Source organism: Aplysia californica, unplaced genomic scaffold, assembly GCF_000002075.1.
Source record: "Aplysia californica isolate F4 #8 unplaced genomic scaffold, AplCal3.0 scaffold00544, whole genome shotgun sequence".
Lineage (NCBI taxonomy): Eukaryota > Metazoa > Mollusca > Gastropoda > Aplysiida > Aplysiidae > Aplysia > Aplysia californica.
In genome coordinates this window covers 159,219-175,509 of record NW_004797814.1, presented here as the reverse complement: position 1 = coordinate 175,509, position 16,291 = coordinate 159,219, and the positions used below count along the sequence as shown (strand labels likewise).

The 16,291-nt window shown below is 40.9% G+C and overlaps 1 protein-coding gene across 2 annotated transcripts in view; it reads left to right on the top strand.

Annotated features, from left to right (window-relative positions):
* Positions 1-11,209: 11,209 nt before the first annotated feature.
* LOC101860044 (huntingtin-interacting protein K) overlaps positions 11,210-16,291 on the top strand; it is a 10,395-nt gene continuing 5,313 nt past the window's right edge. The window contains exon 1 of one of the 2 annotated variants that reach the window (XM_013087089.2): positions 11,210-11,550. In XM_013087089.2, the coding sequence (XP_012942543.1) occupies positions 11,374-11,550 (177 nt within the window). In that variant the 5' untranslated portion in view covers positions 11,210-11,373. The remainder of the gene's footprint in view (positions 11,551-16,291) is intronic. The other variant, XM_035971948.1, reaches the window with a different exon arrangement.

Here is a 16,291-nt window from a genome sequence, read left to right as displayed (position 1 = left end):
TGGTATATAATATGTTGATATTTATTTGAATTTATGGCCCCAAAGACCTGTGAACTGCGCACTAGTCATCATCTCATTTCACCCTCCCGAAAAGAATTCGTCCACAAACCGAAAATAATACGTAGCGAATGAGTTAAATAATTATCGCTGCTAAAAATTTATTTCACTTTAGGAATCAGCATATCAAAGTAAGCAAAGTGGCTCGCGTTGAAACTGATTTGATGCCATATTTAAACTTCAGCAAGCTTAGTTTTTGATTGTCAATTTTGAATCCGAAGTGATGTATCGAGGTCACCCGCTGCGTTGTGCATCTGACGTCACAGCTGCTAGGCCTAAGCCTAGGCCTATATACTGCACACTTCCCAAGGGCCGGTAAAAAACCGTTAGGTGTCGGCTCCTTCCCAGAGCCGGTGCTAGAGCCAGGACTAGAAGGTGCTTGCAGACATCGACGAGATGATTGCTCAGCCATTTGGTACCAACGTAGATTTCAAAGTCGCATATATAGGATGACCCACTCTCGCACAATTTGTAGAGTTTTATCCATTTATCACCCATTTGTGGGGCTTGTCCTTCATGTAGACCCTAAATTTAATCCGGCCTCGAAATAGGCATATCACTTTGTTGATGCATAGATTCCTTTCTGGTGTGTACAGAGATCGAAATTTAGCTCTGAGATGATCATAGACAAACCCTAGTTTGAAAAGTTAATTGTGGAGCTTATTGTCAGGTGAAACGTAGTTGTCATTGTTGTAAAGGTACAACTTTGAGAGTATGTCTTAGAAACGCTTCCGAGGCATGATCTTGGGGGCAAATGTACTGTAGACAAAAATATTTGTTGACCAGTAGTCTTCTGTTTTCTTTTCCTTTATAGTCCCCATGTTTATACGCAGGAGAATAAATCCTCTGTCTTTTGTTGTCACTGGCTTCCATCTGTTGAGGAACTGGTACTATGTCGAGGTTTCATCATAACCAGCCAGAGTTTGCTCTGCATACCTGTTTTCTTTCGGTCACTACATGTTGTATCAACTTCTCATCTACAATCTGTTAAAAAATATCAAGAGGGGAATACCTGTGAAGTCTGGGATGGTTGGAAAATGTGTTAGGGCTTCAGTCCAGTTGAGTCCAGCAGCAGTAACATCAACCCCCTCACTGGGACCTCTTAGTCTTGCGTCATTATGTACAAGGTCCTCCTCAATTACCTCATGTATGTGTGTTATTTCTGATCAGTTCATCTATTGCAACTTCTTCTTGTGATTCACTGTCAGAACTGCTTGGAACATATGGATGACTGCGACCAAGCGTCTGGTCCAGAACTAGATCACTACTAATACATGTGCTTCAAAACAATGTGAAAAGATGAAGAATTATACTTTTTATAACTTAAAACTGAAAAACTGAATCAAAGCAAATAAGTTTTTCGTTTCTCACGTGAATAATTATTGGAGGCACTTACGAGTTTTGTGAGATCCCTATGGTATAAAAATGGGTTTATCTTTCTTTCTGTGCAATTGAGTGGCTGTAACCCATCTGCAAAACTTGCTGGTAGAAAAGCTCCTGAGATAAGGAAAGCTTATGAATGAATGAATGATAATGCTTTCATTTGTGTGTTATTTAAAAAATTTTTATAAAAGCATATTATTCAAAAGTTTGAATTGTGATTTCAATTCTTTCTTTTGTGTTGTTTAAGCTTTTGCTTTCTGATTTGCGAGCAAATTCCCAATGTTCTTCTATCCGTGACTCTTGTCTTAAAAATGCATTGTGTAATGCCTAGTCAAGTTTTTGGTTGTTCACTTGTACTTATAGCTGTTTGAAAGACTCTTAATGTTCTCATTTCTAGAGTAGTATGTTGGAGGATCAATTAGTGACGATTTTATGTTAATGTTTATATATTTTTAAAAATCCTTGTGATGCCTACTTTGCTTAATAAAAACTTCCAGAAACAAAAATATTTCTTTTACTTGTCTCTTTTTAGTCTTTTAACAGTGTGTTACTGTCATATGTAGATTTTTTTTCCAGCATTTTTACTCTTGGATATGTGAGGCATCTTGGTGAAATCAGACACTCTTCAAAATAATGAAATCAAAGAAACCATTTTTCTAGGTTTTTGGCATTTTTTTTTCTATTTCTGGCTCAACACCTTTTATGTCTAGTTATAAACACATTTCTGTGTAAATTTTTCTGAAAACTAATTCCTAAAGGCTCAAAACATGAATATTTTCAGTTACCAAGGACTCTGAAGCAGTGGAAATCACCAAATTTTGGCAGCTATTTTCTTGCTAATTTTACTGCTGGATCCAGGTGACCCCCACCTCCTTTGATTGCAAATATCTCGACTTCTTTGCAAGATAGATGGGTATTTTTTCCTTTAAAAAGTAGACAAATCATCAAACTTAAGAGGATACCTCCATACGTAAAAAATTTGATGAGTGTCTGATTCCACCACGTCATGACACATATAGGCCTACATATATATATATATTTAATCCAAGTCAAAGAAATAAGCCTGGCTTTGAAAATAAGACAGTTCTATAGGTTGATGGGGTTGTTTACTTTTTAAAATTTTAATACATATATACATTGTTATTTTCAATTGTAACCTTTATTGTACAGCACATGCATGAAAAAAGTCCTTTGGGCAGATTACAGCATCACTAAAACTAAAAAGCTGTACTTAAATTTATACTTTTCCAAAATTCAGCTGTTCCATTCCATATAATATATTTTGCAGTGGTGTACTCTTGTAACCAAGGGTATTCCTTCCTCTGAGAACCTGGTCTCACAGAGTTCCACTACAACGCCTACTTGCAGCCAATTGATCCTTCTCTGAATTGACAAACATCAACCCGCAGGTGGTTGGCGGGTACTGTTGTGTGATTTGCTCTTTCTTTCCTATTAAATATTTATCGTCTTTATCTCCCCTCCTTCTATTTTTTGTTTGTTACTCTCTTGTAACACCTCATATCTTTGGCACTTATATGACCTTATTGTGTTGCAAGTGCCGTAAAACTCTTACTAAAACTAAAAACTAAAAACATCACCCCTAATACTAATAAGTAATAGATTAGTACAGTATAGATAGTTTAACCAAGCTCACCAAAAGAGCGTGACAAAAACTAAAATGCCCTGAAAATGACATAGGACAGCCTGGCTCTTGACAGACCCACTTGGAGGGCAGCTGATCTTTAGAGGATTCATAAGTTTGATATGCGGAAACCAAGAGGGAAACCCGCAAGCTGGTCACATCCACTAGTGAAAATAAAGCTTTTATTAAATGCTTTCATAATACTCTTTTAATTAACTGAACTGGGGGAAAGTATCATTTTCGCAAGGCCACCTGGCTATTTTGGCATTCGAGAAAACGAGCAGGTAGATCTCCTGGCGAAGGAATCCTTGTCCCTACTGTAGGGATCAACGAAGGACTCCCCCCACAGACAGACTTTAAAAATATGGTTAAAAAATACTCCTCCAGTCCGTGGGAGAAACACTGGAGTAAACAATTAAAGTTCAATTAAACAACAAGCCCCATATTGTTCAATATTATTCCCAATCTGGTTCAACGAAAGCCTTCGGGCCTCTCCAGAAGAGACGAAGTTGTTTTTAATCGATTATGCATAGGACAATATATATATATGTATATATATATATATATATATACCCCTGCCTCCTGACCCACAGGGAGATCTAAAAATCAATTCTGTGTCGGTTGCGACACAGATTTCACCATTAGACACATACTAACAGAATGCCCGTACTTAAGAGAGGCCCGGAGGAAATATTTTAGATGTACAGAATTGAAAGATTTTGTTATATAAGGGAAATAATTAGACCTGCACTTGGTTCATTCCCTTAACAGGACATTGGCTATTAAGCTATTCCCCTTTGTAGAAACACTTCCATGTTGTTTATTATGTCACTTTCATATCATAATATGTCATGTTAGTATTTCATATTTCTTTGCCACCGTTTACCATTAGGCTGGTGTTGTATTATTCTATGTGAGAATAACTAAGACGTGTGAGTGTCAATTATTAATGAAGGAATGTATTCTGTATCATGTAAATAATCTAACATGTTGTGCAGATATTGTTCCTTTTACATATTCATCATGAATACATTGTTTTGTTATGTACGACCCAAAACGAGGCTCCTGAGGTCCTGATTGTTGTTCAAGTTTGAAGTCTCAAGTTACAATCTACATATCCGTATCAGACCTGTTCTCCGTTGTTAACGGCAATATAATTTTCGGTTTTATTATGGCTTTGCCTTTACCAAAATCAATGTAAATGTTATATAAAGAGGGTGATACAAAAAACATTGTACAACTTATATTGTTGTATATGTTCCTCCACAATTAGCTAAGGTAGCCTACAGCATGGAAATCAGCGCTGCGCTGAGAAGACCAAACTGATGTCTAACAGTAACAGCAACTGGAACATCACAGTGGACATCCGGGTCAACAACCAGAGGCTTATGAGACTGTACGCAGCTTCAAACACCTGGGTGCAATAGTGACAGGCGAAGGAATAAAACCATAAATAATCTCCAAAATAACGCAAACTTCAGCTGCAATGACCAAGTTGAACGACATAAATATACATGTATCACCATCAGATCAAAGATTAGGCTGATGCGTTCCCTGTTCATGTCAGTATATTTGTGCGCATGTGAATCCTGAACCTTGAATGCCCAAAAAATCCTTGGTATCTTATACAGAGATCAGATCACAATTAATGATGAAGTCAAACAACGGATCAAAAATGAAATTGGACCATATGCTGATCTTCTCACTCTGGTCAGGAAACGCAAACTGTATTGGTTTGGACACATCACCCGTTCATCCGGCCTGGCCAAGATGATCCTGCAAGGCAGTGTCCTGGGAAAAAAGGAGAAGAGACAGACCGAAGGAAAGTTGGGAGGACAACATCAAGGAATGGACAGGCCTGGAACTCAAAGACATGCTCAGAAAAGCTGAAGACCGGAAGGAGTGGAGAAAGCTGGTGGCCAAATCTTCAAAAGCCCCCCGACGGACATCCAGTCTACGGGATAGGTGGAGGTGAAGGTTCCTCCACACTGAAGATTTGCGTTTCAGATTTGTACACAAGATTTGGAAGTCAAAAGAAATTTGTCTGATAATTATTTTAGGTAATTCCACAGAATAGATTTGCTCTACATAGCGCGTAAAAAGCAAACCATTTTCAGCTATGTCCCAACTTTTGTAGCAAGACGCTCAAGTTCGCATTAGGCCTACCATTAAAAGTCTCAACAATGGGGCCATATTGCCAGCTACAGTAGTCTAACAGGTCACTAAAAATTTGCAGATAGGTTTTCTCAAGTTTCTTTTGCCTGCTCAGATGGTTAAGAATTACAATATTAAACTAGTAACGAGCAGAGAGCTTTTAATATTGAACATTTCCTCACAACCAATTCATTTCGTAAGTTTCGCCCAAGGTTTGGTAACAATGAAAAGTGCCCTTAATGCTTTTTTTAATGTCAAATGTGGAAATGGTCCATCAATTAGAACTTGTAGAGAATCAGAACCAAAAATTCACAGACAAAACGACCACTTAAGATCAATCACACACCGTTCGCACCCTTTAAAACGTCACCAGGGTGCAGAATTCGAAAGATGAGCTCCATGAGACGTCTGTCCATAGACGATGTCTGCAGCAATGACTTTCCTACATCTCAACGGCCCGAATTTTCATGACAGATCTTTATCTACGACTGCACACGTACTTTCCTGTTTGCGAAGCTGACATGAATCAGAGGATAGCAATGTGTTCATGATTCCTCGATCGTCTTGACTGAAAGGCGTGATCATTCGTCTATGACATTTGATTCCTTGGCAAAACCCATCATATATTATATTCACATTTCAGGAAGTGTTATTGTTAACTCCACAAATGCCTAATTTGGGTAACCTCACCCGCCACCCCACTGTCTCTAGAAGCAACTTCATCCTGTAAGGTGCACAGTGTGTGTAGCTTTGAGTACTCATGGTTGGATGGATCTTTGTGTTTGGCTACAACTGAACATTACGAACGACGCGTTGAATTGTGACGAGTGCATAGGAGGACATATAAAGCACAAGTTCTCGGATTTCCAGAATTGGAAAAAAAAATCTAAAACTCTGTAAGAGAAAAAAAAAATAGTATTGTTTAAATGTTACAGGGATCATTTATGACCCTCCTTAAACAAGATCTTTTAAATTGGTGTATTTTGCGTATATAGGTAGGTGGGTTTTTTTAAATAAAAACCATTTCCGTTTTCTTTTTTTATTGAATTTTATATTAAATAAATTTCTTTTGAATGTAATATATTTCTGTTCCAAATTGCAACATCCTAGTACAAATATTTTGTGCGAGATATTTCGAAAAAAAAACCGGGGAAAATTCCTTCTCTAAAATTGTCTCCTTTCACCTCCTTTTTTGCTCTCTAGCAATGTTCTGTCGTCTGCTTTTGTTTCTACTTTCTGCCCCCACCCCCTCACTTCCTTTGCCCCCTCCTCTGGGCTTCTATTTTTTTCTGCAGCCTTTCTACTGTTACTCCTTGGCAACTTCTTAATTCTGTCTTTCAGCCACACCCCTGATCTTCAGTTAGGAAAGATCTATACCTGGCCTTCTCAGACAAGGGCAAAAAATGTCGGAGGTCCCGTGTGCAAGTTGTGCACGTTAAAGATCCCTTGGTGGTCTAAAATCGATAAGAGTAGGCTTTGGCCGCCACCCGGGCAAAATTCAAAATTTCCTACCAACTGAAAATGTTTAAATGTGTCCGCACGCTCATATTATGACCTTATGCAGTTGCGAGCGCCGTAAAACACGTATCAAAATAAGAAATAATAAATACTCAGAGGCAAAAGAAACGCCAAATTTTCATCTTCGCTGGTTAAAGCTCCCATTGGTGAGACCTTTTTACATGTTCCACTGAAGCATGGACTGAACCTGCTAGCTTGACCTTATTCGAACAATGCAATGCCCTGATTGGTCGCTTAGGCAACAAACAACTACACAAATATCACAACTCACGGGTACACACTTGTCACATCATTCGAGTAGTGAGTTTGTGTTCATGAGGTCACATAAGCCTGGTCAACAGATTTGAAGCCTCGAAATATGGAATTCAGTAAAATTTTAAAAAGCAGTATCAAGATTATAGTTATTAAATATACTGAGAAAAAGCAGTATCAAGATTATAGTTATTAAATATACTGAGGCTTTCATCAGAAAACAGTTAGGGGGGGGGGGGGGGGGGCTTTTGGGCGGCGTGTGGCAACTGTTTACAGGCCTGTGTGTCTCCACCATCTTCGGACTGCAGAACCAGTTTTGAGCCACCAACGCGACCAGTCATGTAGAATTCTGTGGCTGGAAGAGCAAGGGCGACAACTGCTGCTAGGGATCGCCTCATGGTGAGCAAAATGCCGGGTGGATCTGCTCCTGACAGCTTCCGAGATCGCTAGGAACATCATCGGACGAACGGGGTGAGCCCAAGTACCAAGTACGGTGGTGATTGCACTCCACGGGCCTCTGTTGTAAACGGCGAGTCGCAGGCCAGTTCTGACCCTCTCAGTACCATTGCGACCGGCTTCTGTGGGCACAGGCTCACCCAAACTGTAGGAACAGACACTTTGAAGAAAGGTGCTGCGTTCACCGATGAGAGCAGATTCTTGGTTTTTCCGCCATATGGGCACAATATGTGTAGCGCACAGAACTGACGTGCTACGCTGATGCCACCGTCGTGGAGGGAAACCCTTGGGAAGGGGAAAGCTTCATGATTTGGGAAGTCATCGCCCTAAATCAAAGAACTGAACCAGTGTTCTTCCAGAAAGTTGGTCCTAGACAAGGAAACGGGGTCACAGTTCGACCAAGTTCTTCAGCCTTTTCCCAGGACCATACAAATTAAATTTCTTTAAATTTCTTTTTTCAGCAAGACAACGCGAGACCTCATACTGCCCATGCAACACAACAGTTTCTGAGGAAGATCAAAATCAGCCTTTTGCCTGATTTAAACCCAGTTGAGTGCGTTTGGGGCGCTATCCAGAGGCAACTCAAGTAGCTGCAATCACGACAACGGATAGCTCCTCTATTGGCTTCCGCCATCGGCCTGATGTTGGTACAGATTCCAGGTTGACAAATAAACCTTCTGGAAAACTCTTTGGGTCGAAGGCGTAGAGCAATTATTGCAGCCAACGGAGATCGCTCAGAGTTCTGGCTTTCTGTCTCAAGGATAAGGTCAAAGAAATAAAATAGTGACGCTTTAAACCACACCAAAACACCCACCTATTGGTGGTGTAAATTGGACGAATTAAAGATCTATTTGCACATGGCAAACCCCTGTTGAGTGTAGCGTGTTTTGTTCATGCTTTAATTATTCGCGATTTTCTTTTGCATCGCTCTCAGTATAGAATGTAGATTGTTGTTTTTAAGACTGAAATTGACATTTATTTTTATCGTTATTTTTAAAACCTAAACCATTGAATACAATCAACTTGTGCTGTGAACTGTTGTAAATGCAATTAACTTGTGTTTGGGGAGGGAAACGGTGTGTGTGTGTGTGTGTGTGTGTGTGTGTAATGACTGTTTCTCTTAACCTTCAAGAAGCCCATTTTGATACTGTTTTAACTTGTCAAACTGTGTCTTGACGAGGTGGAATCAGGCGCTCGCCAATTTACCAAACTTGACGAGAGTGTACTTGAACCAGTCCCTGTCAACGAAACAGAGAATTTATCTCAATAAGTGCTTTAAAAAAAAAGAAAAAAAAGAGAAAGGATTTCCCCCAATGTTTATTAACTTTTACTAAATTTTGGTTGCTCAATCGCTTGGAAAAGTTTTCTTTTTTTCGCAAATATCTGGATCTGTCTATCTGTCACATTGATGGCTGACTTACAATCCATGATGTTTCCTGAAAGTTCCATTTCAAAAGGATGCAAACTAAGGAAGGAGTAGGGGGAAAACTACGAAAAAAATGACATTTTGAGAAAAACGACAATTATTGTGAGCAAACGGGAGGGGGGGGGGGGGGTTGCTCCTCCCGTCAAATAAAAATCTAAATATTTGTGATTGAAGGAGGTGGGGGTTGCCTGGTTTTGGAGGTAAAATTAGGGAGTAAATGGCTGCCAAAATTAGGTAACTTCAATAGCTTGGGAGTCCTTGGAAACTGAAATTTTACAAATTTTGAGCCTTTAATCAATGTTTTAAAGTAAAATTCACCTGGAAATGTATTTTTATATGCACATAACAGGTGTTGTTGAGCCGAAAAACAAAAATCGTTCGAATCGCGACCTCTGTGCTTTAAATTCTGTCGTATCTCCATTTTTTATAACAGTGAAAACAGTTCATAACAAAGAGTGAGCGTAAGAAAAAGTCACATTTTCACTGTTAAAAAAAGGATATACGACAAGAAAGCACTGGGCCATGAGTTGACAGCGAGACGCCCTTCCCAGTTTTGGGGACTAATAAGACTGTAGTTTGGATTCCGATAAAGCCGACAACGCTGATCGGTGCTTAAAGCCGCCTGCAGTCTGCCAGCTCTATATGTGGGGCAAGTTGGAAATCATAAAGATATTTTTAATAATACCTATCGGCGCTTACTGAGTCAGTCTCCGAAATCGGCGTTCTGTATGTAGTATGTTTCCGCCCAACGGCCCGACTCTCCGATCCCATCCGTAATGGGTTGCGTACTACCCAGCATTAAGGCCGCATTCCATGGGACTGTTTTATACGGCATGCCGCAGCGGCATTTATAATAGCCACAAATACCGCTGTGACAAACCGCTCACTAGATCTATATTTATGTATAAGAATGTCTCGCCGAAAAATTGCGCTGGAGTCATTTTTTTCGCCTTAATTCAGTCTGTCGGTCTGTCAGCTGTCTAGATCTAGATCCCACGCAAGCAGGGTTTTAGCCTGGGGTGGGGGAGGGGGGGGGGGCAAAGAAAGGTTTTCTAATTGTTCGTTTAGGTGTGTGTTTAGGTGTGCGTGTGTGTGTGTGTGTGTGTGTGTGTGTGTGTGTGTGTGTGTGTGTGTGTGTGTGTGTGTGCTTGTGCGTGCGTGTGTGAGTGAGTGTGTGTGTGTGTGTGTGTGTGTGTGTGTGTGTGTGTGTGTGTGTGTGTTGGGGGAGTGATCGCTACGATCCTGCTTGCAATCACGCTGTCTAGATCAAGAATAGAGATATTTCCAAAATGAAATTCGCAATGTTTACGAAAAATTGATTGAATTAGTTCGGCTGAGGCCAACTCTCTACAATTGCAAATGAGCAATACTACTCTCTGAACTTGATCGTGTCTAATTCTAGTTCCCTCACCAAATTGTAATATTAATATGCTCCATGAACTTTCCTAATTTTTTAAAATGTCATGAACCCAAAACCTGTGCCTTCTCTTGCCTTTTAGTTTAGCAACACAACATGTCTTCTAAATGTAATTATTCGGCAGCAGACCCTAGTAATGTCAACCGTTTCAGCCTTGACATATTGCGACTGGAGGAATGCAATGGAATATGTTGGCCAAAAAACCCAAACATCCTCAGCATCAGCTCGCCCATGGAAATAAAAATTAGCGCGGCTTTTGGAGCGGACAATTTATCAGCGCAGCTTTCAGCACGGCTTATAACAGTCCCATGGAAAGCGGCCTTTAGACGGAGACAACTGCAGGCTTTGCCAAAGATGATTAATTTCTTTTGAACACATTGAGGACTATACACGTAATTATGTAGAATTCTCGTCAAGTGATGGAATTCACCAAAATCGGACAATTGATTTAAACTTTGCAACTTTCTGTCTTTATTTCAAGTTTGTTTGCTGTTCTTTTGTTTTTGTTTTTCTTGTATTTTTTAAAGTTTTCTTGTCGATAAGTAGGTGTTTGGTGCTCTGGTGTGGTTTGCTTCTTCTTTCCTATCAAATATATATCGTCTTCATCTCTCCTCCATCTTTCTTGTGTTTGTTACTCTCTTGTATCACTTCTAATCTTCGGCACCTGTATGACCTTTTATATATTATTGTGTTGCAAGTGCCGTAAAACACTTACTAAAACAACAAAACTCGTCGATAACGAGTGCAACTCCTGTCTTTTGTGTTTATTTCTTAAATTGAATTGACATCGCGTCTTGTATTCGTGTCACCCTCATCACTTAGCTTCCAGTTTCCTTCCAGCATGGCCAAGGCATGTCCAAGGCCATTACATTGTATTATTAGAGTCTCGTTTCTTCCAGATCATGGACAACAAACAAAACAACCTAGATCTAGGCCTAGCTGGCCCACAGAATTCTTCATTGTGACCTGGCCTCTCTGAGCGTCTAGGTCCTGGCCGAAGATCTAGGCCTACCTGGCAAGTTTAGATGGTTGAACAAGAATTGTAACTCTGAAATTCTTTTGAACAAAATGGCGTCCGGAGAGGCAAAACCTGTAAATGCTGAAGAGCCAGAGGTGGAAGAAAACGATGAAGAGGCAGAGGAAAAGGGAAAGAAAACAGCGAAACACGATGCTGGTGCCGCTGATTTGGAAAAAGTCACAGATTATGTTGAAGAAAAAGAGATAGCTGCTCAAGATATTCAAGACGTGAGTAAAATGGATGGCCGTCTTTATTCAGGGCCACCTCTACTCTCACCCGGAGTGAGAATAGTGCAGGCGAGTCTTGTGGCTATTCTCACCCGGTGCGCGTTCACCAAATTTTGCGTTCACCCTGAACCACAGAATTCTACACTGTGATAACAGAAAAATTGTAGAATTCTTTGCCGTGAACAAACGTTCCATTACAATTGTAGCCTACTAAAGTACAATTTTGTCTGTGGGCAGTGGAGAGAGAGAGAAAGAGAGAGAGGAGTAGCGCGAGAATTTCCGGGCAAAACAAAATGGCGACCTGTGTAGTTCGGCTCGATTCGAAAAGTTAAATAGCCGTAGCATCTTTGTAGACAACCAAATTTATTTACTTTTGTGTTTTAACATCATTTTTAAACTTTGTTTTGGTCAATTTGATCGTCCACACCGATAGACAGTATTCAGAAAGAGACAGAGAGAGAGAGAAGAGGGGAGGAGTTGATCTTGCGAGAACTTCTGGGCAGGTGAGAAAAGCCACTTTCTTATTCGGGGCCACCTCTATTCTCACCCGGGGTGAGAATAGTCTATAGTGCAGGCGAGTCTTTTGGCTATTCTCACCCGCTGCGCGTTCACCGTTATAGCCTAGATCTAGGCCAACAAATTTTGCGTTCACCCTAAACCAGAGAATTCTACACTGTGATAACAGAAAAATTGTAGAATTTTGTGCCGTGAACAAACGTTCCATTACAACTGTAGCCTACTAAAAGCGTACAATTTTGTCTCATCCGGGGTGAGAATAGAAAAACGATCTACCTCTCGCCCCGGGTGAGACATTGCCAGCGTAGGCTATTCTCACCCGGTGCGAAACAAGACCTGCTTTTCCTCATTTTGGAATACTGTCTATCGGTGTGGATGATCAAATTGATAAAAGCCAAGAAAAAATTACGTTATAGCACAAAAGTAAGCTAATTTGATCGTCTTCAAAGATGCTATGGCTATTTCACTGTTCGAATCGAGCCAAACTACGCGGGTCGCCATTATGTTTTGCCCGGAAGTTCTCACAAGATCTACTCCTCCCCTCTCTCTCTCTCTCTGTCTCTTTCTGAATACTGTCTATCGGTGTGGACGATCAAATTGACCAAAACAAAGTTTTAAAATGATGTTAAAACATAAAAGTAAATTAATTTGGTTGTCTACAAAGATGCTACGGCTATTTAACTTTTCGAATCAAGCCGAACTACACGGGTCGCCATTTTGTTTTGACCGGAAGTTCTCGCGCTACTCCTCTCTCTCTCTCTTTCTCTCTCTCTCTCTCTCTCTCTCCACTGCCCACAGACAAAATTGTACGCTTTTAGACTTTTAGTAGGCTACAGTTGTAATCGAACGTTTGTTCACTGCACAGAATTCTACAATTTTTCTGTTATCACAGTGTAGAATTCTCTGGTTTAGAGTGAACGCAAAATTTGTTGGCCTAGATCTAGGCTATAACGGTGAACGCGCACCGGGTGAGAATAGCCAAAAGACTCGCCTGCACTATTCTCACCCCGGGTGAGAATAGAGGTGGCCTTTCATCATATTCTTATTCGGACTCGAGTCCGAATATGAAAAAATGTTATTCGGACTCGGGTCCGAAAAAAAGGAAGTGTCTTCGTTCTATCGATCTAGATCTAGAGAATCTAGAGATATACTAGATCTAGACCTAGATCTAGATCTATACTATCCTGCCCTTGGCGCGACCGTGCCCTGAGCGCGACCAGTTCCCCATTTTTCCTTCTGTGCAGCTCATGTGCAATCTGTTTTATTTAGAGTTACGTGCCTTGTCTAGTTCCACTTTTGGTCAATCCTTTTCCGAGAACGTCAGTCGTCTGCTAGTGCAGCAGTCGAGTTCGAAGTGAAAGGCTTATCAGAAACATTCTTAGAGAGAAGTTTTCTTCAGTTACTAAACTAGAGTAGCTGGCCCAATCCGCGACCACTTGTCTCTGTACCCTCTGTTATTAATAAGATAATTGTTTTCATCATAATTTGATAAAGAAATGATTTTACTAACCTTTAAATGGTTGTACTAACAACTTTATTGCACCTGGTCGCGCCCTGTTCCGTATACGGTCGCGCTGAGGGCATGCGGTCGCACCAAGGGCAGAGCATTAACATGTTAAAATGCGAAATCTGCGAATGACGTTTTGGAATGATGGACGATATCACAGTATAAACCGGAAGTTGACACACTGAAGCGGCCCTGAACATGGATTGCCTGACCTATTTTGCTGACAGAGACCGCTGAGAAGCAAAATACGACAAGTGGTCGCGGGTTGGGCCAGGTACTCTAGATCTATCTAGAGTAATCGTACCGGGTCAGGCAGCACGTTTTTTTTTAGCTGTCGGGCACTGGAGTACAAAAAGATCGTTTAAAACTTTGTTTTTAAATCTAGCCTCAAAAGAGTGACACACAAACCTAAAGCAACCTCCCTTACTTTCGTTGAAACAACAGTTACGGCGATATTTTGCTAAAAATAGTCCTTAAGACAGCTTTTTCTTCATCAACTGAGCAAAACGGCGTGAAGCTCTTTCCCCGGAAGTGTTAACATTGGTTGTGGATGAAGGAGCCTGTGGCCTAGATTCCTCGTTTTGGTAAACTCTGAAAGCTGGAGAGTTATTTGCATATGAGGCCCCATCAAGGATGAAAGAGAATTTGCAGGTCAGCCTCGCCGTTTTTGCCCAAAGGGGGGGTGCCCGGATTGTAACATAAAATCCGTAGTTTCTCATCCTTCTGGCACATAAGATGATATAGCGCCAATGGTTATATAATAAAGAATCAAGAATTTGCGCCTAATCTAAATAATAGTAGAGTCAGATACAGCATATTAGCTCAGTCAGACACCAGGGTAGTAAAGTCAGATACCAGCGTGTAATACAGTCGGATATCAGAGTAGCAGAGTCAGATACCAGTGTAGTTGAGTAAGCCAGATGCCAGTGTAGTAGAGTCAGATACGTAGATATTGAGGCTACTCGCCCGGTTACCGTGTATGTGACATTGAGACTTCATGCCCGGTTGCCGGTTACCGTGTACGTAGACCCTGAGGCTATGTGCCCCGTTACCGTGTACGTAGACCCTGAGACTACGTGCCCGGTTACCGTGTACGTAGACCCTGAGGCTACGTGCCCGGTTATCGTGTACGTAGACCCTGAGACTACGTGCCCGGTTACCGTGTACGTAGACCCTGATTGATCAGTTGCCCGGGGGGGGGGGGGGAGACTGACGCGTATGCGTCGTTCAACGCCCGGACCGATAGTGCCCCCCCTCCCCGACACGCACACACAGCCACACGTGTGCAGGCCGCCCATCCGACCCCGACACACGCTAACGAGCCATCTTTAATTCCTTTTGATGACCTCTTGACAAATAAACATTTGGCTCTCCTGACTCCTCTAAGTAAAGTGTAGAGGGGGGGGGGGGGGGTCTTGAACCAAATGTAATATTACACTTTTGTGAGGTGAAAAAATAACAAGAAAAATAATTTATGACAACCTAATTATAAAAAAAAAAACCCACATAAAAAAACTATACATGTACTATTCACTTAGAGTGGTAAGCATGACATATGCTGTGGCGATGTAGTAGGTCCTCAAGCGGCAAGCATGTATGTCATCTCGCTCTTTATACACTAGTAGATATCTACATGTAGTCTAATTTTGATTACACCGGTGCGGTTAAAGTGGTAAAAGGACACTGTAACTTTTTCTGTTACGCTTGTACGTAGAGCTGTGTTCACTCGGGAGGGGGCGTTATAGAAATGATCTTCATTGTTGCTATTATTAATTATTATGTGTGTATGCATGTTTTTCATGAATACTATGTAAAGCGCATAGAACAGTTATTGTAACACAGATTTGCGCAATATAAATGTCACATTATTATTAATGTAAGCGAATAATGTAATATTATGGAATTGGGGAAGGGGGGGGGGGGTGCAAAAAGTCCCCCAAAAGATGTAAGATTATATTTGAACAGCGTCAAACCACGCTGGTCACTCCTGCCCAACGTCAGCAAGAGTTTAAGGACCTGATGCATGTGTCAGAGGACAAACTTTTTTGTACCTCTTTCAACCTCTGTGCAGTTTTTTCTTTTTGGTAGACATTCACAGTTACTTTTGATTTTGATCAAACAAAACTCGTGTTGGTTACTTTGATTGCAATGAGCATACCAACAATGTATTCCAATAATTCCATGAAATTTTTTTAGCTATACACGTCTTGCAACTTTTGCTAATTTTTCTGGCAACTTTTTGCAAATTTTGCTATTTTCAAATGTAACTTTCTCTGAGGACAGGACTACCAATTTGCTAATTTCGGGTTGTGACATTATCTTTTTTCCCCTCAAACTCCAATACAATGGAATCCTGTTATAACGAGAGGGAGGGGACCGGTGCGAAATGTCCGTTATAGCAGGATTCTCGTTACAAGGGATTCAGTAATAAATTCAAGGAAAATAGTAAAGTAGGCGTAATCTATGATTTGGCGTTCTGTTTATTCCTTTTTGTATTTCCCCTGATGATGATTTGTTCAACATGATCTCAAGGTCTTACTTGATCAAAAATCGAATCAGGTTTCTTTCTCTAGTACTAGTACTAGCAATGTTGACAAATCGGCCTTGGCGATCAGAAAGAAGGGCGGGGCTTTGGCTTTAGGCTAACTCGCCCGCAGTGTTGTCCCCCACCCCACCACACACTGTGGCGCGTTGCGTCTGCTCGCGCACGTCATACAT